The sequence below is a fragment of the Eleutherodactylus coqui genome, chromosome 2 (assembly GCF_035609145.1).
Source record: "Eleutherodactylus coqui strain aEleCoq1 chromosome 2, aEleCoq1.hap1, whole genome shotgun sequence".
NCBI classification, from domain to species: domain Eukaryota; kingdom Metazoa; phylum Chordata; class Amphibia; order Anura; family Eleutherodactylidae; genus Eleutherodactylus; species Eleutherodactylus coqui.
Genome location: NC_089838.1, coordinates 2,467,069 through 2,489,068, shown reverse-complemented (window position 1 = coordinate 2,489,068; position 22,000 = coordinate 2,467,069). Strand labels below are relative to the sequence as shown.

Here is a 22,000-nt window from a genome sequence, read left to right as displayed (position 1 = left end):
ACTACTATAATACTGCCTCCTATGTACAAGAATATAACTACTATAATACTGCCCCCTATGTACAAGAATATAACTACTATAATACTGCCCCTATGTACAAGAATATAATTACTATAATGCTGCTCCTATGTACAAGAATATAACTACTATAATACTGCCCCCTATGTACAAGAATATAACTACTATAATACTGCCCCCTATGTACAATATAACTACTATAATACTGCCTCCTATATACAAGAATATAACTACTATAATACTGCCTCCTATATACAAGAATATAACTACTATAATACTGCCTCCTATGTACAAGAATATAACTACTATAATACTGCCCCCTATGTACAAGAATATAACTACTATAATACTGCCCCCTATGTACAAGAATATAACTACTATAATACTGCCCCCTATGTACAAGAATATAACTACTATAATACTGCCTCCTATGTACAAGACTATAACTACTATAATACTGCCCCCATGTACAAGAATATAACTACTATAATACTGCTCCTATGTACAAGAATATAACTACTATAATACTGCCCCCTATGTACAAGAATATAACTACTATAATACTGCTCCTATGTACAAGAATATAACTACTATAATACTGCCCCCTATGTACAAGAATATAACTACTATAATACTGCTCCTATGTACAAGAATATAACTACTATAATACTGCCTCCTATGTACAAGAATATAACTACTATAATACTGCCCCCTATGTACAAGAATATAACTACTATAATACTGCCCCTATGTACAAGAATATAACTACTATAATACTGCCCCCTATGTACAAGAATATAACTACTATAATACTGCCTCCTATATACAAGAATATAACTACTATAATACTGCCTCCTATGTACAAGAATATAACTACTATAATACTGCCTCCTATGTACAAGAATATAACTACTATAATACTGCCCCCTATGTACAAGAATATAACTACTATAATACTGCCCCTATGTACAAGAATATAATTACTATAATGCTGCCCCCTATGTACAATATAACTACTATAATACTGCCCCCTATGTACAAGAATATAACTACTATAATACTGCTCCCTATGTACAAGAATATAACTACTATAATACTGCCCCCAATGTACCAGAGTATAACTACTATAATACTGCCCCCTATGTACAAGAATATAACTACTATAATACTGCTCCTATGTACAAGAATATAACTACTATAATACTGCCCCTATATACAAGAATATAACTACTATAATACTGCTCCCTATGTACAAGAATATAACTACTATAATACTGCTCCCTATGTACAAGAATATAACTACTATAATACTGCCCCCTATGTACAAGAATATAACTACTATAATACCGCCCCCTATGTACAAGAATATAACTACTATAATACTGCTCCCTATGTACAAGAATATAACTACTATAATACTGCCTCCTATGTACAAGAATATAACTACTATAATACTGCCCCCTATGTACAAGAATATAACTACTATAATACTGCCCCCTATGTACAAGAATATAACTACTATAATACTGCTCCTATGGAGGATACATTTCTTTAAGCACCATCTTCTCGCTGTGTTTCTCTCCAGGACATCTTCAATGCTGTCATCAAGCAGAACCCGTTTTTGGTCCATCAGCTCCCCTGTTTCTGGAACGTGCAGCTGTCGGATCACACCCGCTCTGAGCAGTGCTACCGCGATGTCTCCGATCTGAAGGTGAGGTGTGACGGGGAAGATGTCTTGAGTTTCCTGTGTGCACACAATAGATGTCCCTCGGGGTGTAGAGCGCTGTTTGATGTGACACATAATGCCATCTGAAGTAAGATTATGATGATTGAAGAGCTTCACGTATTTAGCAGTCTGAATAAGGCCTTAGAGGGATTCTCCAGTTTTCTATAAAAGTAAGGTTAAAGAGAAGCTTATACCATGACTGGCGTCTTTAATGTCGGACATCAGTGTGATAAGGTAATACAGTAATATTAGTGAGTACAACTACATCCTTCATCTGCCTCCATGATGTCAAACAGGAGGGACTGAAAGGAAAGCATTTTCTATGTCAATATCGTCACCCATTGTATCACATGACCCCAATTAGCCCATCAGTATCTGTGAATAGGTCATGTGACACTGCACAGTGCTGCTGATTGGATGAGAGGGACCATCAGAGATCGGTCATGTGACTCCACTGACCCAGGATCACTGTTTTCAGCCCCCTAGAGGGTTTGGCACTTGCATGGAGGCAAATTAATGGGTGTATGTACCCCATAGTATAACACATAAGGGTATCACACTGATGTCATTATTTCACATCCCAGTAAGAAGAGATCTGGCAGACTCTTGGAACAGCCGTGAGATACCCCCGGTGCCTCACATACTCTGTTCTCCCCATTCCAGCACTTCTCCCTGCTCTTGAGCGCCTGCAGTATTGTGACACCGAGATTATTGGCCCTGCACGGGCCGCACCGGCGCTCAGCACCTCCCTGCCTGCAAGATGGGATGGGAACAGGGTTGGGTGACATTGATGTATATAGCAGCCCCCAGCACTTTACAATCACAGGGGTAACAAGTGCACAAATATGGGGGGGCAGAACACAACAGGGCACATAACACATCAGCGGGGACATTTATGGGGGAATGGACACTATTTTAAAATAAGGAGGCAGGAAACATGATATCTGAAGACAGACAGATGGATGAATATAAGAGATAGAGAGCGATATGAGATAGATAGAGAGAGATACGACATAGAGAGATTGATAGATACGAGATAAAAAGATATTAGCTATATAGATACACATTAGATATGAGATAGATAGATATAAGATATATAGATATAGATAGGTCCGACATAGATAGATACAACATAGATAGATACGACATAGACAGATAGATATGAGATAAATAGATAGATACGACATAGATTGATAGATATGAGATAGATAGATAGATAGATAGATAGATAGGTATGAGATAGATAAATACGACATAGATAAATAGATAGATATAAGATATATAGATATAGATAGATCCGACATAGTTAGATACAACATAGATAGATACGACATAGATATGAGATAGATAGATAGATAGACAGACAGACAGACAGATAGACAGATAGATAGATAGATAGGAGATAGATAGATAGATAGATAGGAGATAAATAAATATGAGAGAGATAGATAGATAGATAGATAGATAGATAGGAGATAGATAGGAGATAGATAGGAGATAGATAGATAGATAGATAGATATGGGATAAATAGATATACGATAAATAGATAGATAGGACATAGTTAGATACTACATAGATTGATAGATATAAATGAGATAGATATGAGATAGATAGATAGATAAATAAATTGATAGATATGAGATAGATATGAGATAGATTAATAGATATGATATAGATAGAAGATAGATAGGAGATAGATATGAGATAGATAGATATGAGATAGATAGATCGATAGATAGATAGATAGGAGATAGATAGATAGATAGATAGATAGATAGATAGATAGATAGATAGATAGATAGGAGATAGATAGATAGATAGATAGATATGAGATAGGTATATGATAGATTGATAGATATGAGAAAGATAGATTGATATGAGAAAGACATGTGATAGAAAGATATGGGATAGATAGACAGATATGATATCGATATATTAGATTTAGTACATGTGATTACAACATGAAATGTCTAATGTTCCCTTTGACTTATCGAAACTTTTCCTTAGCCCTCCCTGACTGTTATTAATAGCTCCTTCTTGTAAGACGACTTGTGTTGCAGCTTCAGAAGCCGTTCACGCTTGTTATTTACACATATTGCCGGAGAATAAAGAATTAAAGTGCAGCCGAGTGCCAATTACAGGCGTCTTTATTGGTGCTCAGCGAGGAGAACGCCTGTCCCCTTCCATGTTACATGACACCTCTCCCCATTACCGCATAGACTTATTACACCTGAAGAAACCTCCGCAGCTTGTTCTACACTTTATGAAATAATAAAGGATATTATGTAATTAATAAGCAGTGTAATGAAATACTCCGACAAAATTAATGAAGGGAAGAACAAGCTGCTCCACGTTCATTCCGAGGACGGAGAGATGGAGACTAACAGTGATTTAATGCCGAGGACGGAACAACGGTTTATCTGTGTATCTAGAAGACCCGGCCACAACACCAAGGGCAAACATGGCAAGGATTTCCAAAACTGATGCCCCTGTTATACTCATGCTTATACTTTGTATAGGGGCTACCTCATCAGTATTTATATAGGATGGTTAGTGACAGCTTTCCTGGTACATTCCCTGGTGGTCTAGATGTGTTAAGGGGTAATCGCTGAGATAGTATAGCATAATGAAGGGTTGGCAGTAGTATCTGTTTTGCTCTGGTGTGATTATGGTTAATATTCCTGGAGGTCTACAGCGGGTTAATGCTTAATATACCTGGTCATCTGTGGCCTTGGAGGGGTTAGTGGCATTATCTGGGGTGGTCTAGGATAATAAAGGGCTAAAGTGTACATGTACATTCATACCTTCAAATTTTCCAACAACGGAAAGAGGGAGAATTCATGCGGTCCACCGCGCCAAATTATTCTTGGTGGAGTCATCATCTTTTTTAAGTTAAACCATACCCACTGTGACCCCCTCACAGTAATAGTGCCCCTTAGTGATCTCCTCACAGTAATAGTGCTCCTTAGTGACCCCCTAACAGTAATAGTGGCTCTAAGTGACCCCCTCACAGTATTAGTACTCCTTAGTGACCTCCTTACAGTAATAGTGCCCCTTAGTGACCTCCTCACAATAATAGTGTCCTTTAGTGACATCCTCACAGTATTAGTGCCCCTTAGTGACCCCCTCACAGTAATTGTGCCCCTTAGTGACCCTCTAACAGTAATAGTGCCTCTAAGTGACCCCCTCACAGTAACAGTTCCCCTTAGTGACCTCCTCACAGTAATAGTGCCCCCTACTGACCCCCTCACAGTAAAAGTGCCCCTTAGTGACGCCCTCACAGTAATAATGCCCCTTAGTGACCTCCTTACGGTATTAGTGCTCCTTAGTGACCTTATCACAGTAATAGTGTCCCTCAGTGACCCCTTCACAGTAATAGTGCCCTTTAGCGACCCCCTCACAGTAACAGTTCCCCTTAGTGACCTCCTCACAGTAATAGTGCCCCCTACTGACCCCCTCACAGTAAAAGTGCCCCTTAGTGACCCCCTCACAGTAATAATGCCCCTTAGTGACCTCCTTACGGTATTAGTGCTCCTTAGTGACCTTATCACAGTAATAGTGTCCCTCAGTGACCCCTTCACAGTAATAGTGCCCTTTAGCGACCCCCTCACAGTAACAGTTCCCCTTAGTGACCTCCTCACAGTAATAGTGCCCCCTACTGACCCCCTCACAGTAACAGTTCCCCTTAGTGACGCCCTCACAGTAATAGTGCCCCCTACTGACCCCCTCACAGTAAAAGTGCCCCTTAGTGACGCCCTCACAGTAATAATGCCCCTTAGTGACCTCCTTACGGTATTAGTGCTCCTTAGTGACCTCATCACAGTAATAGTGCCCCTCAGTGACCCCTTCACAGTAATAATGCCCCTTAGTGACCTCCTTACAGTAATAGTGCTCCTTAGTGACCTCCTCACAATAATAATAGCCTTTAGTGACCCTCTCACAGTAATAGTTCCCCTTACTGACCCCCTCACAGTGATAGTGGCCCTTAGTAACCTTCTCACAATAATAGTGGCCCTTAGTGACCCCCTCACAGTAATATTGCCATTAGTGATCTTCTTACAGCAATAGCACTCCATACTGATTCTCTCATAGTAATAGTGCCCATTAGTGACCCCCATGCAGAAACATTGACCCTTAGTCACTTCTTCCCCCCCACACACACATTAATATTGCCTCTTAGTGACCCTCACAGAGAAATAGTGCTTTTGGTGATCTTCTTACAGTAATAGAACTCCATTGTGATTCTCTCATAGTAATAGTGCCCATTAATGACCCCCACACAGAACTAGTGACCCTTAGTCACTCCCTCACAGTAATAGCGATCGTTAGTGAGCCTTCATACTAATATTGCCCCTCAGTGAGGGAGTCACATTATTAGTGCCCCTTAGTTACTCCCTCACAGTAAAAGTATCCTTTAGTGACCCCCCCCCCCCCACAGTATTAGTGCCCCTCAGTGACCCCCTCACAGTATTAGTGCCCCTCAGTGACCCCCTCACAGTAATAGTGCCCCTCAGTGACCCCCTCACAGTAATAGTGCCCCTCAGTGACCCCTCACAGTAAAATTATCCCTTAGTGACCCCCTTATAGTAATAGTGCTCGTTAGTGACCCTTCATACTAATATCGCCCCTTAGTGTCCCTCCCACATTATTAGTGCCCCTTAGTGACCCCCTGATGGTAATACGTCCCCTTACTGTCCCCTCACAGTTATAGTGCCCATAAGTGGCCCCTTAGAATATTTTACCCCTAAGTAAAACCTCCCATATGTGGTGTTGTCCCCTCCCTGGACCCCTCATGCACCTTCCTAGGTAGGCAGGGAGATGAGGTTAGGGGTCACCCCTGGACCGGGGGTCACCTCATCCTGCTTCAGCTGTGACATAATCAGGGCTCCGGACTGCTGGTAAGAAGATGGCCGGGGCTGACGGCTTCGTGCTCCACCATTGTATTCAACCATACCTGCACCCTGAGGATGCAGATAGAATCAGGACTTGTGGCCCCCCGGGACAGCGCCTAAAATACGGAACTACCCCACAAGATTGGGAGCCGCTTCCATAATAACCAATCAGATCGCAGCTCTCCTTTCTCACAACGTCCTGATTACTTACTGCGGGTCGGTCACCTTTGACCGTTCAGCACCGTTTTCATCACTTCCCTAATTTGCGCTGTTCCTTGGCTCCAGCTCGCAGTCACGCAGTCGGCAGCCATTTTATCACAATGAACAAGTGAATTAAAAGCGAAACGTTTTTGGCGCGGTAATTGGTGCCCATTATACAGATAATTAACCCTACGTTTGCTTTGTGGGTTCATTTTCCCGTTACAATGTGACCTTCGCCTCACGCAGGGACGCCTTACTGTCGCTACGGCCGCCCCGAATCCTTCTGTGTGTTAAGAAAGCGATTTAATTACGTTGCTAATTTCTGCCTAAGAGCTTAAAGTAATTACGGAGAGCGCGCAGCGAACAAATTCCGGAAAAATAAGAGCGCGGCGAGCGGCTTCTCTAAACCCACCAGCTGCGGGCGCACTGCCAGGATCCGCTGGTGTATATGTGCCGTATACAGATGTATATATAGTCCCCGAGCTCAGGTCGTGCCGCGCTGCCGCTATGTAACCACTGGGGGGTGTTATACCGGGACGCTGTCATCGCTCTTAAAGGTATATTACACTTTTCAGCATCAGATGATGTGTTTAGCTGTTGGTACATCTCTCCTACTCCAGTCACACCCAGAGCTGCATTCAGGACTGTGCAGTACTTCATCAGTGTATGGGCTCATCCATACCGGCACATGTGGATCCGGTCGCTGAAGAATGCCGCGTATTTACTGTAACTAACGGTTTGTTACATTTTGTAACATAAGGGCTCCCACCCACTTGCGGTTTTTTAACGTGTCAGTGGGACATTTTATAATGTTAAAAACGCACCGCAGGTTTGGGGTTCTGCGATTTTTGTGCGACGCGTTTTAAACATTAGAAAGTCCCATTGACAATCACATTAAAAAACCGCAAGTGGGCGGAGCCCGAAACCCCATTGATTTGGAGTATTCAGGTGAGAATATTATTCTGGCGACTTTTGGTCACGTGAAAAAAAAAACGCAGCATTTCCTATTTTTGAGATTATTCACAAACTAAACGTGTTCATAAAGTCTATGAGATCGCGCCAATGTGCAGCTGTGTACGTTTTTACGCATGTCGGCAAAAGGCGGCGGTTATAAAAATAGTGAAGTCAATCAGATCTCCTTGTGGGTATATTCGCGCACGTGAATAAAATGCAGTGCGTAAGCACGAAACGCGTGCTAAAAAACGGCACAACCGCGTATTTGCTGCGGTTTTACGCAATCCCATAGACTTTATTGGGGAATTTCAGTTTGTTATACGGGAAAAAAAGGACCCGGTGCGTAAATGAGGTAAAACAATCCTTCTGATGCAACTCCATGTGAATGAGCCCCACCTTCGCTCACGTGATGGAATTTGCCGCAGTTTTCCATGGCGAATTCCACCTCTAAAAAGCACATCCAATCCGCGGCTTTCTGCTGCAATTTCTGGTGCGAATCTACATGTGAACTTTGCCCGCCGACAGGAATGTGGAGCTCCGACACGGAAGGCGCGTTTCCACGTGAAGACGTAACATGCAACAAAAACTGCAGCAGAAAGATGCGAATTTGGCGCGATTTCCTTGCAGATTTTGTTGTGACTTTTTTAGGCGGAATTCACTGTGGACAATCCCTCATCAGTCCGAGTCCGGGAACATCCCTAAGGATTCCTTCTTCGTGCCGCGGCTTTTGGCGCGCCCCCGCATGCCGATTCAACGCTATCAATGTATAAAATCTAAATGCGGAATACTGCCCTAAAAACGAGCATTTCTGCGTGAAGACGTGACGCGCCGCAATTCTGCATTTGGATTTTGCCCGTTGACGGGGTTAAATCCACGGTCAGATCTGCGCCAAAAACCGTGGCAAAAAGTTGTAAATTTTGTGGCGGTTTTTAGAGGATTCGCTGGCGGACGCGCACTCACCTACGTGTTCAGCAACCGTTTAGTGTGGATGCAGCTCTGGATGTGACTGGAGCGCAGGCCGACTGTTGGAACTATTTACGGATTAAAGCAGTTTTATGGTAGAGCCTGAACGTCGGACCCCGCGTCCAGCGACTGAGTAGATGCGATCAGACGGGTGCCGGATTATCAGATTCTGGATTGCAGGACGGATGAGTGGTGTGCCCGCGCCGCCCGGCACATCTTACCATAACAAACACTTGAATTGTCTGTGAATCTACACGACATGACAAAACAGAAGCCGCGCGGCGCCACCAGCTGTGCGCACAGACGTTACCTGCAGAGCGATCCTCGGGGCGGCCGTGCGCAGAGCAGGTGTCTACAAAGTCACCGCGGGATCTGTCACTTCAGAGCCTTCAAAGAAGTCAGAAGCGGCTGCAGCGCTCCGCCAGCCCGTTATTTATAGAGCCGCGGCCATGGACAGAAAGCGAAGGAGACGCCATTGTAGGACCGCTTTTCTAGTTGTTTCAACTCCCCTATAGTGACTAAACAATGTAATACCGCCATATACAACTAACATAAAATGTGAATGTAATACTGTCATACAGTGAACAGCCCCATTGTGCCAATATGATACACACGTAGTATCAATACTGTCAAAAAGTAGACAACTTGCATAATACCGCCATATGGTGCGGTAATATGTCCTTACACAACCTCCATAATTCCACTATATAGTATCAATACAATACTGGCATATACTACCCATATAATGCAGCCATATAGCGCTAACATAATACCCCCAGTATGGTGTCAGGACAATATAATACAACCCCTATAATTCCACAATAGCCTAAAATGCTCATACAGTATAAAACCCACATAATACAGCTATATGGTGCTAAGATAATGCCTTCATATATAATTTACGTAATTCCACCATATAGTGTCAATATAAGGCTGTCATATACATCCCACATAATACAGCCATACAGTACCAAGATAAAAAGTACCACCATATACAACCCATGTAATGTTAAGATAAAGCTGCCATATTCTGCCCACACTATACCGCCATTTATAGCCTAGATAATACTGTTATGTACAGCCCACAATATACCACCATATGGTACCAAGATAATACTGCCATATACACCGTGTATTAATAAGCTTGCTGAGCCCCCAGCCAATCACACAAACGGGGGTTCTGGAGATCACACATCGCTGCTCCATTAATTACAATGGAACTGCCAGAGATGGCCACGTTCAAGCACGCTACTACCTCCCAGTGACATGACTGGTGCGGTGGTGCGTGACTACCTGTCCATCCATTCGGGGACCTTTGGGACCCCCATTCTTGTAATTGCTGGGGGTCCCAGTGATCGAACCCCTACCAATCAGATTGTTAGCGCATGGACACAGGAAAACTTTATTTCTTGTGACAAGCCCATAAGAAAGGGCCACCATATAGTGCCAGGATAATAACACCACATAACAGCATATAGTGTCCAGATAATAGTGCCCTATGCTGCCCACATAGCATCGCCATCTAGTGGCTAAATAGCATATAGAATCCAGATAATGCTCCCTTAAAGAGCCCAAATAATACCGCCATATCGAGTCCTCAAAATATTACACTTCTCAAATTGTTCACCTGTAAATTGCTGGATGATACTGGGTGCTTTCAGTTTGCTCTGGAGTTCACCACCTTGGGGAGCAACTGCACAACTCAGCTGCTGCAGAACAACTTTTTTTTTTTTTTTAAGCGGAAGGGGTATAATCATGTTAATCATTACTGATTAACCCAGTGTTTGTTTTTTGGGAGGGGGAGGGGCCAATGAGGAGGGGAGGTGAAGAACAGCACCAGGGAGGTGGAGGAGGGGCTAATAATATAGCTCCGCCCCATCATGTAGAAATGGCACATTTGGATCCTTGACGTATAAAGGGGCAGGATGTAACTAGAGGGGGCACAGAGGTGGCAGTCATACCCGGCCCGGTGCATGATGGGTGGGCAAAGGCACCTAGTTGGTGGGAGCCCTGGTACAGATTTTGCATTGGCACCCAGGAGCTGATGCAAATGCTGGGGTTTGGGGGGCATTATATGTCTTCGTGGCGACTTCCTCCAACGCCCGCCGCTTTCTTTTTTCCGGATGCGAGCAGCGACGATATTTTCTGACACTCCCTAAATACATTTTTTCCAGCCGAACATTTGAGCAGCTGTCAGTCCTCGCTAATTACCCCTCATCAATACACGTCCGCCGGGGGCTTCGAGAAAGGCGTCAAACGCGCCGTCTCTCCCGGCCATGTAGAGGTTAAACGACTTTAATCTTCCTGGTCAAACACCCCAAATCGGTGTGATTTCCGTCTTGCAGCTGGAGGTTGACAGCTCGCTATAATGGTGACTTACAGATAAATGAGGGAGATTTGAAGGTTAGTTGGATTTTTTCTCGCGCTCGGAGGCCGCGCAGCGCTGCAGAGGTCTCTTCTGCCATCTAGTGGCCATTGAGGGTCACACTGTCTCAAAAAAATGTGGTCGCTGCAGTAAAAAACGAGCTGCTAGGTGAAGGCTTCACATATACAGGATGTGTCCTTCGTGACGGTGCAAAGCCAAGAGCGAGGTCTGCAGAGGCATAATACCGCCATACTATACCACCCTGCACTGCTAAATAACAGGACCATATGCTTATATAAGACCGATCTATAGTGCTCATATAACATTGCCATGTGGTGCTCATATAATACCGCTATACTATTATATGCCATCACACAGTGCAAAATAACAGTACCATAGAAGGCCGATATAACACTGCCATACAGTGCTTACATAATACTGCCCTATAGTAGTCACATAACATTGTCATACAGTGCTCATACAACACTGCAATAAAACTGCTATACTAATATACCACCCTATAATGTCCAATAATAGTGCCATACAGTGCTCAAATAAATGCTGCCACGCAATGTCCACATAATACCGTCATATGGTATTCACATAGCATCTCCATACAGTGTTCATGTATTACTGCAAAACTATAATATACCACCCTACAGTGCCAAATAATACTATCATACAGTGTTCACATAATATTGCCATACTATAATATACCACCATACAGCGCCAACTTTACAATCATACTATAATATAGCACCACATATTATACCAACATACAGCACCACATAATACTACCATACTGCCGGTATAATATACCGCCATACAGCGCCACATAATATACCAACATACAGCTCCACATAATACTACCATACTATAATATACCACCATATAATGCCACGTAATACCACTATGCTATATAGCACAATGTTACAATACTATAATGTACCACCATACAGCGCCACATAATACTACCATATTATATTATACCGCCATAAAGTGCCACGTTATACAACCATACTGTAATATACCACCATACTACACTACCATACAGAACCACCTTTACAATCATACTATAATATACCACCATACAGCACCACATAATATACCGCCATACAGTGCCACCTTATACAACCATACTATAATATACTACCATATAATGCCACCTAATACCACCATGCTATATGGCACAATGTTACAATACTATATCATACCGCCATACAGCGCTGCATAATATACCGCCATACAGCGCCACCTAACGCTACCATACTATAATATACCACCATACAGCGCCACCTTATACAATCATACTATAATATACCTCCATACAGCGCCACCTAACGCTACCATACTATAATATACCGCCATACAGCGCCACCTTATACAATCATACTATAATATACCTCCATACAGCGCCACCTAACGCTACCATACTATAATATACCGCCATACAGCGCCACCTTATACAATCATACTATAATATACCTCCATACAGCGCCACCTAACGCTACCATACTATAATATACCGCCATACAGCGCCACCTTATACAATCATACTATAATATACCTCCATACAGTGCCACCTAATGCTACCATCCAATATCACCCCATAGTACCGGATAGTACTGTCATGTTAAATAATATGACAGTTGACAGTTTGTGACTTTGAGACACTCAGCGCACATGTGGTGGGGTTGGAGTAGTGGAGGGTTTTATGAGTTTGTCATCTTTGCCCGTCCTGCCCTGGTACCCTGTAAAAAGTTGCCTATCTGAAGGGCAGATAGCTGCCCCCCATGGTGCACACTTGCCGGATACACTGCCGGGTTCTGCGTCTGACCCTCATTATATCTCACGTCTGATTCCTGGTAAACGGTCCAAACAAAGCGTTATCTGTGCCGCCACCTGGTGCCCGGGCACCTTACTGCACATTGCGTATCCCTCTTATAGCCGCCATACACAGTAGTACAGCTGTCCAAACCCACGGATTTCAGCAGCCGTCTGCAGGATGTGTATGGGGGCCTCCAACCTTCGCCTGACACATGATGTTGGGGCAGAGTAGGATCGGGCACCTTGAGTTATACCGCCTGATCCTCAACAGCTCTTTCTCCACTCTCCCCATATGAAACAATGTGCAGTGCCCTGTCTGAGCACTAGGTGGCGGCACACATAACGGATAGGGTTCTCCATACTCGACAGATGGTCCTTCTGCTTCACGCTGAACCTTTAATATTTTTGTACAGTTAATAAATCTTTTTCACGCTTTCATTTGGTTCCCCCGGGGGACTGGAGCTTGGGGTCATGTGATCATTCTGTATACTGCAATACTTCGGTGTTGATGTTGGGGCGGGCCGGACTTGATAGGAATCTGTGGGATTATAAGGAAGCCCTGTGTGTCCCAAAAATGAGGGATTCCAAAAAGTTACATTTTGCTCTGTGCCGGCCATGAAAGGGTTAAGCAAAGTAGCGTAAATGTGGAGTTCCCCTTTAAGAAGGCGGCTGAACTGTCGGTTGTGAAGTGCTACGGCAGCGATCCTGTGACAGGCGGAGGCTGCGGGATGAGTTACACTGCTGCCTCAGCACACATCCTCTCACAGTCGGCACATCATTAAGACCAGAGCTGGAAACGTTCCAAGTACTGGAGAGTCGCCACCCCTCCCCCGCTCCGGTGACATCTCCTCTATTCTATCCAGAACCAATATGGCCTCCTTAGAGGGGTTGTCACCCAGCTTTCCCAGACGTCTGATCTGCAAAACCGCGGCATTATTCTACTCATATGTATCAGTGCATAACAAGAGCGCACCCTAAGTAACCGCATCCCATTCCTGGTTCACCAGCGCCATACTTTTACTAGTGGTGGCTCCTGGTATTGCAGCTCAGTCTCATTTGTTTTAATTGGACTTTGCTGCAGTGAGTTGCAGTGCCAGTCACAACCACTACCAAGTGTACGGCACTGTGCCGCCTGGTGAATAATGGAGGGGTGTGGTGCTCACTGGAACACTGTGGCTGGGAGTCGGACCCCTGCTGATAGACTGGCAGTATTACAGTCCTCGCAGGATTATAGCACCAGTGCGCAGATCTAGTATGCTGCAGTACAGAGTATTTCAGTACTCACTCGGTTTCCTTCTTCTTGCAGGTCATTCACTGGAATTCTCCCAAAAAGTTGAGAGTGAAGAACAAACACGTGGAGTTCTTCCGGAACCTCTACCTGACCTTCCTGGAGTACGACGGGAACCTCCTGCGGAGGGAGCTCTTCGGCTGCCCCAGCGAGACCGACATCAACAGCGAAAACGTGAGCCCACTTCATAGCTCTATTCCTCTCCATTTTCAAGATCTCTGCTTGCCGTCAGTGAATGGGAACCTTCTTGTGAGCATCCAGAAAAACTGCGCAGACCTGAAACTTCTCACAGCTGAGGACTTGTTACACTTGTATCCGGTCCAGACAATCCTCTGGAGTGCAGGCTGATACATTGTAACAAGCGGGGAGAGGTGTGTGCTGCTGATGTGATGCCTCACAGAGTGATACTTCTCACAGCTGAGGATTTGTTACAATGTATCAAGTCTGCACAATGTTTACAGGCTTCGAGTTAAACAAGATTCAATGACAACAAGCAGAGGTCTTGAAAATGAAGCAAAAAAAAAGATTATTTCTGAATTAACCTGGCACGATTGGTACCATGGCAATGCCCATACCCAGCTTTGCACAGACCCTGAATGCCATCTTCATACCTCGGTGTGATCCATGCAGAAGAAAGATGGACTCAGTCACCGCCTGGATCCTCCCTGTGCCCCCCAGCCTCATGGGCATCTTCCTCTTTAATTACACTCACCCTCTGGCTGGTGATGTTGGCACACTCTCCCCACTTTGCCCGGAGCGCACTGTGAGCGTCCCATGACGCCCCTGGAAATGCCATCAGACCGACCTCTGTCGTAACAAATCTGCGTCCCGGGCACCTCATCGGTTTTTATGTCTGTTACACAAAGATTGAGCCAAGTCTGCACAATGCCATCTGCTGGCGCTGCCCCCTGCGCCCTCCTCCCCTGGCATCATGAATATTCATGACTTGTTGTATACCAAGTTTCCTCTCGCTGTGCGCCGGCAACACGGGGCATCGCACACAGCGCCCAGCTCATGTCACTGCCTGACATGCATGATGCGATCGAGTATCACCACCTCATATTGCCAGTGTAGCAGAGCAGAGTTTGTCGCATGTAGTTGTTGAATATTTTGGAGCTGCGTTGTACCTGCAGTCCCATGTAAAACCGCACTTTGTTCTCACTTTGACCTCGGCATGCGCTATGTAGTTCTTCGGCATCTCACTAACTCGTCTCATCTACGTCTGCGCTTAGCTCTGCTGCATCAGGGAAGTCCAAGGCATCTTCACTGTACAGTAAACGCAGATGAGCTGCGGTAAAACACTGCGCCAAAGCTGTATATGAAAAGACACGTGCGATTTTTACAACCGTGCTTTGCCATGAGGTTACTGTAAAAAAAACGCATTGAAGATTGTGACAAAACCGCGTAGAGCTTCAGTAGTAGCTTACTGAAGGGGTGGGGCTTACTTAGGGGGTGGGGCTTAACATGCATGGACTTCACTGCATTTAGGGAAGTGGGGGAGGCTTCTGAGTTAATAGCCTGCCTCCCAGCCAGAGGCAAAGTGCTGGTGAACTTGTATTTATACACAAATATGAATAAGCAGAGCTGCAGTATAAAGCATGGCGGACAGACCAGCAGCTTGAGCTTCTGACAGGTGGTGGCTTAGTGAAGGGATAGAGCTAGCATTGTCTTCATTGCAGTCAGAGAAGCAAAGGGGGGCCCCTGAAGCAGTAACCTGCCTCCCAGCCAGAAGCAAACATCTGGTGAGCTTGTATTCATACAAAATCTGAGCAAGTAGAGCTGCAGTGTAAAGCACGGTGGACAGAATACACATGAGCTCACTGGGATGAAACAAATAGTAGATTTCAGACGATCTCTGACTCCCGTATATAATGCAGCTGAGCGGGACTCGAGATCACGACTGCGGGAGAACTAAACCTAGACAAGATTGGCACTAAAAGTGGACAATTCCTTGAAGAAGTTGAGGTAGAGATCAAACCAATAGAGATCTCTTCAGCTCCCCCTGGTGGCCATGGGCAGTACTGCATGCTTTTGGATATTTTTGGTTTGCGGATCTTCCAAGTTCTGCTGATGAAAGTTAAGATGCATTAATTAGTTAGTGACCCCCTTGCTTGTTAATTACTGCTGGCGATGAAAGGAGCCTCCTCTGTATCCCCTCGTTATATTAACCGGGCGGCCGTCCATCCCGAGCCTACGCGCTTCTAGCAGCTACTTGCGCATAAATAAAACATCAAAGTGTCTTTTGTCGTGTCAGCAGGAAATGTTACTAATTACTGAACCCTTAAACAGCAAAAAGTGTGAAAAAAGAGAAAAAACCCTTAAATAGTTCTATCGGGGACGCTGTAGTGGGGAAGGTGGGCGACAACCAATATGGCCGCCAGTAAGACTTCCACAAGGACCGTCACCGTACTGATGGATGCCACTCTTGAGCTGTTACAAGCCACGCCCCTGTATTACTGCACTACTAGGACTATTTGTGTTTAGCCTTTTTCTTAAAGGGACGTGCACCCTTTTCTCAAACGCCTTCTCCGTCCGTCTCTGTTCGCAGCTCCAGAAGCAGCTGTCCGAGCTCGACGAGGACGATCTGTGCTACGAGTTCAGGCGGGAGAGATTCACCGTTCATCGTACTCACCTCTACTTCCTGCACTATGAGTATGAGCCGGCGGCTGATGATACCGACGTCACTCTGGTGGCACAGCTGTCCATGGACAGGTAGGTGGCAGCGTTGGATGGTACCCCTGCCATTGTAATAGCACCTACCTACAGCTACCACAAGGCAGAGCTCACTGCATACAGACTTATACAGAGAGCTCCCCCTAGTGGTGGTTGCAGGCAGACAGAATTATATCATATAGCAAGTAAGAAAAACACATAGAGATATATCAGAAATGAATCAAAATATTACTATTTATTGAAAGCTAGCAGAGATCTTGAAAATGGTGGCAATCTGAAAACACATTAGAGACTAGTAAGCATGGGGTGCTTCTGTGCTGAGGTTCTTCTCTCCTTTTGTAGACTCCAGATGCTTGAAGCCATCTGCAAACACTGGGAGGGCCCCATCAGCCTGGCCCTGTACCTGTCAGATGCCGAAGCCCAGCAGTTCTTGCGTTATGCACAGGGCTCCGAAGTGCTGCTCAACCGACGCAACGTGGGCTACCACATCGTCTACAAGGAGGGACAGTTCTACCCGGTCAACCTGCTGAGGAATGTGGCCATGAAACACGTCAGCACCCCATACATGTTCCTGTCTGATATAGACTTCCTGCCCATGTATGGACTCTATGAGAGCCTCAGGTAACGATGGAGAAGGCGGAAGGTGACAGTATCCATACCAAGTATCGCTCATGCAGAAAACTAATCAGTAGGGGGCAGTATTACAATGGTTATATTCCTGTACATAGGGGGCAGTATTATAGTGGTTATATTCTTGTACATAGGGGGCAGTATTATAGTAGTTATATTCTTGTACATAGAGGGCAGTATTATAGTAGTTATATTCTTGTACATAGGGAGCAGTATTATAGTAGTTATATTCTTGTACATAGGGGGCAGTATTATAGTAGTTATATTCTTGTACATAGGGAGCAGTATTATAGTAGTTATATTCTTGTACATAGGGGGCAGTATTATAGTAGTTATATTCTTGTACATAGGGGCAGTATTATAGTAGTTATATTCTTATACATGGGAGGGCAGTATTATAGTAGTTATATTCTTGTACATAGGGGGCAGTATTATAGTAGTTATATTCTTGTACATAGGGGGCAGTATTATAGTAGTTATATTCTTGTACATAGGGGGCAGTATTATAGTAGTTATATTCTTGTACATAGGGAGCAGTATTATAGTAGTTATATTCTTGTACATAGGGGGCAGTATTATAGTAGTTATATTCTTGTACGTAGGGGCAGTATTATAGTAGTTATATTCTTATACATGGGAGGACAGTATTATAGTAGTTATATTCTTGTACATAGGGGGCAGTATTATAGTAGTTATATTCTTGTACATAGGGGGCAGTATTATAGTAGTTATATTCTTATACATGGGAGGGCAGTATATAGTAGTTATATTCTTGTACATAGGGAGCAGTATTATAGTAGTTATATTCCTGTACATAGGGGGCAGTATTATAGTAGTTATATTCTTGTACATAGTGGGCAGTATTATAGTAGTTATATTCTTGTACATAGGGGGCAGTATTATAGTAGTTATATTCTTGTACATAGGGGGCAGTATTATAGTAGTTATATTCTTGTACATAGGGGGCAGTATTATAGTAGTTATATTCTTGTACATAGGGGGCAGTATTATAGTAGTTATATTCTTGTACATAGGAGGCAGTATTATAGTAGTTATATTCCTGTACATAGGGGGCAGAATTATAGTAGTTATATTCTTGTACATAGGGGCAGTATTATAGTAGTTATATTCTTATACATGGGAGGGCAGTATTATAGTAGTTATATTCTTGTACATAGGGGGCAGTATTATAGTAGTTATATTCTTGTACATAGGGAGCAGTATTATAGTAGTTATATTCTTGTACATAGGGGCAGTATTATAGTAGTTATATTCTTATACATGGGAGGGCAGTATTATAGTAGTTATATTCCTGTACATAGGAGGCAGTATTATAGTAGTTATATTCTTGTACATAGGAGGCAGTATTATAGTAGTTATATTCTTGTACATTGGGGGGCAGTATTATAGTAGATATATTCTTGTACATAGGGGGCAGTATTAAAGTAGTTATATTCTTGTACATAGAGGGCAGTATTATAGTAGTTATATTCTTGTACAGAGGGGGCAGTATTATAGTAGTTATATTCTTGTACATAGGAGCAGTATTATAGTAGTTATATTCTTGTACATAGGAGGCAGTATTATAGTAGTTATATTCTTGTACATAGGGGGCAGTATTATAGTAGTTATATTCTTGTACATATGGAGCAGTATTATAGTAGTTATATTTTTGTACAAAAGGGCAGTATTATAGTAGTTATATGCTTGTACATAGGGGGCAGTATTATAGTAGTTATATTCTTTTTCAGAGGAGCAGTATTATAGTAGTTATATTCTTGTACATAGGAGGCAGTATTATAGTAGTTATATTCTTGTACATAGAGGGCAGTATTATAGTAGTTATATTCTTGTACATAGGGGGCAGTATTATAGTAGTTATATTCTTGTACATAGGAGCAGTATTATAGTAGTTATATTCTTGTACATAGGGGGCAGTATTATAGTAGTTATATTCTTGTACATAGGGGGCAGTATTATAGTAGTTATATTCTTGTACATAGGGGGCAGTATTATAGCAGTTATATTCTTGTACATAGTGGACAGTATTATAGTATTTATTGTATTTGGATGTATGTTAGTTTGATCTATTCACTTATACACTGGACATTATCTAATTTATGTCAGAACTGATGAATACAATCTTGATATTTATTCAATCGTTGGGGTTTGATCTGTGAAAAGGAAATGATTGGAGCTTTTAAAATGTTCCACCTAATTTCTGTGTAATTTGATGGTTTCCGCTTGTGATAATATGATTGTAAATACATACAGTAAATTATGGATGAACAGAGAAGATGCGTTGCAGGAACATCTTCGGAGGGTTCCTTATTAGCATCTCTGAGTCTTTGATGTTTCATCCATTTGGGAAAAATATAAATAATCGTCTGTTTGGCGCAATCAATTGTATACCGATGTTATTTAGTGCAGGAGCTCCTACTGGTGGTGGGTCTAGGAAATACAATAAAATTACAGTGTTCAGAGAGCTATATACATGACATGTAGAATTGAGATGTAGCAGAGCTTAAGTTGTTATTGAAGATGTATTATTTTTCTGCAGCGATAAGGGTCTGTGGGAGTCTGAACTCTGGGACTCCCCCAATCCTGAGAACGAGGTCCTAGCGTGTCCAGAAGAGTTGGCTGCAGCAGTCATACATGTGCGCTGCCACTCTGTTCAAGCGGTCTTGTGGTCCCATTGAAGTGAACAGTACAGCAGTGCACATGTGTGATTACTGGGGCCCCCTTTTTGGGGTTGGTGAGGATGACAGATATCGGACCCTCACCGATTTGCAAGTTATCCATTATGCACAATGGCATGTAACTACTAAGGGGCCTTTCCTGGGAGGGGTTACCATAGCAGCATGACATTGTGTTAGCACTACCTGCAGTCACCACTAGAGGGCTCATTGCAGGCACATTTCTTTAGCTCCTACTGACTCTATAAATCCATATGCAGTGAGCGCCCCCTAGTGGTGGCTGCAGGAAGCCAACATTTTTTTGCTTTATGGAATTTTATTTAAAACCTTTCTGAGTTTTGCTATTCCACACTATGATTTCTGTATACGCCCCTGAATGTAACCAGTATTAAGGTTCTCCTCTTATTCCCAATTCCAGGAAGTCAGTCGTACAGCTGGACATGAGTAACACTAAGAAGGCTTTGATTATCCCTGCTTTCGAGACCTTGCGATATCGTCTCTCCTTCCCCAAATCGAAAGCCGAATTGCTCTCCATGTTGGATATGGGCACCTTATTCACCTTCAGGTGGGTACAAGACTGCAAAATAAAATCATATCATAGGGTGCAGTTCCTCAATTCAACCTGTAGATGTCACTGACACTCACATCATCCAAATATAGAGGCCTCCGGTTGCTCTTAGTCACAACCAGTGTTGTAAACGAATGAAACAGTGACACCTACAGGCAGTAAATAGCTACTACAGAAAATACAGCCCAATTCCCAGAAAGTAAAGAAAAAAGAACAGATTGTTTTGTAAATCTCATCTAAACATATTTTATTCACAATAGAACAAATCAGAGGGGTGGGGGGGAGGGGGCGGGTGTGGGGGGGGGGAGGGGGCGGGTGTGGGGGGGAGGGATATTGTGCCATTTCATTTTTTTTTAAATGACGTATTTAGAAATTAATGGCAGCAGTAGATCTCAAAGAAGTTGGGGCGGGGCCATGACTACCGCTGTGTAGCGCCCCCTTCTCGGAAGCGAGGAGATAATTGCTGGAGTCTTGGGAGAGGAATGTTGTCCCGGACAGCAGGCGGCCTGTTCTATTGGTGGTCGGTCTGGACTACAGGCGGCCGGTTCTATTGGTGGACGGTCTGGACTACAGGCGGCCGGTTCTATTGGTGGACGGTCTGGATTGCAGGCGGCCCATTCTATTGGTGGACAGCCTGGACTGCAGGCGGCCGGTTCTATTGGTGGGCTGCCTGGACTACAAGGGGCCAGTTCTATTGGTGGGCGGCCTGGACTACAAGGGGCCGGTTCTATTGATGGACGACCTGGACTACAGGGGCCAGTTCTATTGGTGGGCGACCTGGACTGCAGGCGGCCGGTTCTATTGGTGGACAGTCTGGACTGCAGGTGGCCACTTCTATTGGAGGACAGTCTGGACTGCAGGCGGCTGGTTCTATTGGTGGATGGTCTGGACTGCAGGCGGCCGGTTCTATTGGAGGACAGTCTGGACTGCAGGCGGCCGGTTTTATTGGTGGACGGTCTGGACTGCAAGCAGCCAGTTCTTTTGGTGGGCGGTCTGGACTGCAGGCGGCCGACTCTATTGGTGAGTGGTCTGGACTGCAGGTGGCCGGTTCTTTTGGTGGGTGGTCTGGACTGCAGGCGGACGGTTCTATTGGTGGACGGTCTGGACTGCAGGCGGACGGTTCTATTGGTGGACGGTCTGGACTGCAGGCGGACGGTTCTATTGGTGGGCGGCCTGGACTACAGGGGCCGGTTCTATT

The 22,000-nt window shown here is 44.0% G+C and overlaps 1 protein-coding gene across 1 annotated transcript in view; it reads left to right on the top strand.

Annotated features, from left to right (window-relative positions):
* Positions 1 to 22,000, top strand: part of LARGE1 (LARGE xylosyl- and glucuronyltransferase 1) — a 446,230-nt gene that overhangs the window by 410,106 nt on the left and 14,124 nt on the right. Inside the window, exons 9-13 of the mRNA XM_066590172.1 lie at positions 1,604 to 1,729; positions 14,254 to 14,409; positions 16,784 to 16,947; positions 17,251 to 17,529; positions 20,653 to 20,799. Of these exons, the coding sequence (XP_066446269.1) occupies positions 1,604 to 1,729; positions 14,254 to 14,409; positions 16,784 to 16,947; positions 17,251 to 17,529; positions 20,653 to 20,799 (872 nt within the window). The remainder of the gene's footprint in view (positions 1 to 1,603; positions 1,730 to 14,253; positions 14,410 to 16,783; positions 16,948 to 17,250; positions 17,530 to 20,652; positions 20,800 to 22,000) is intronic.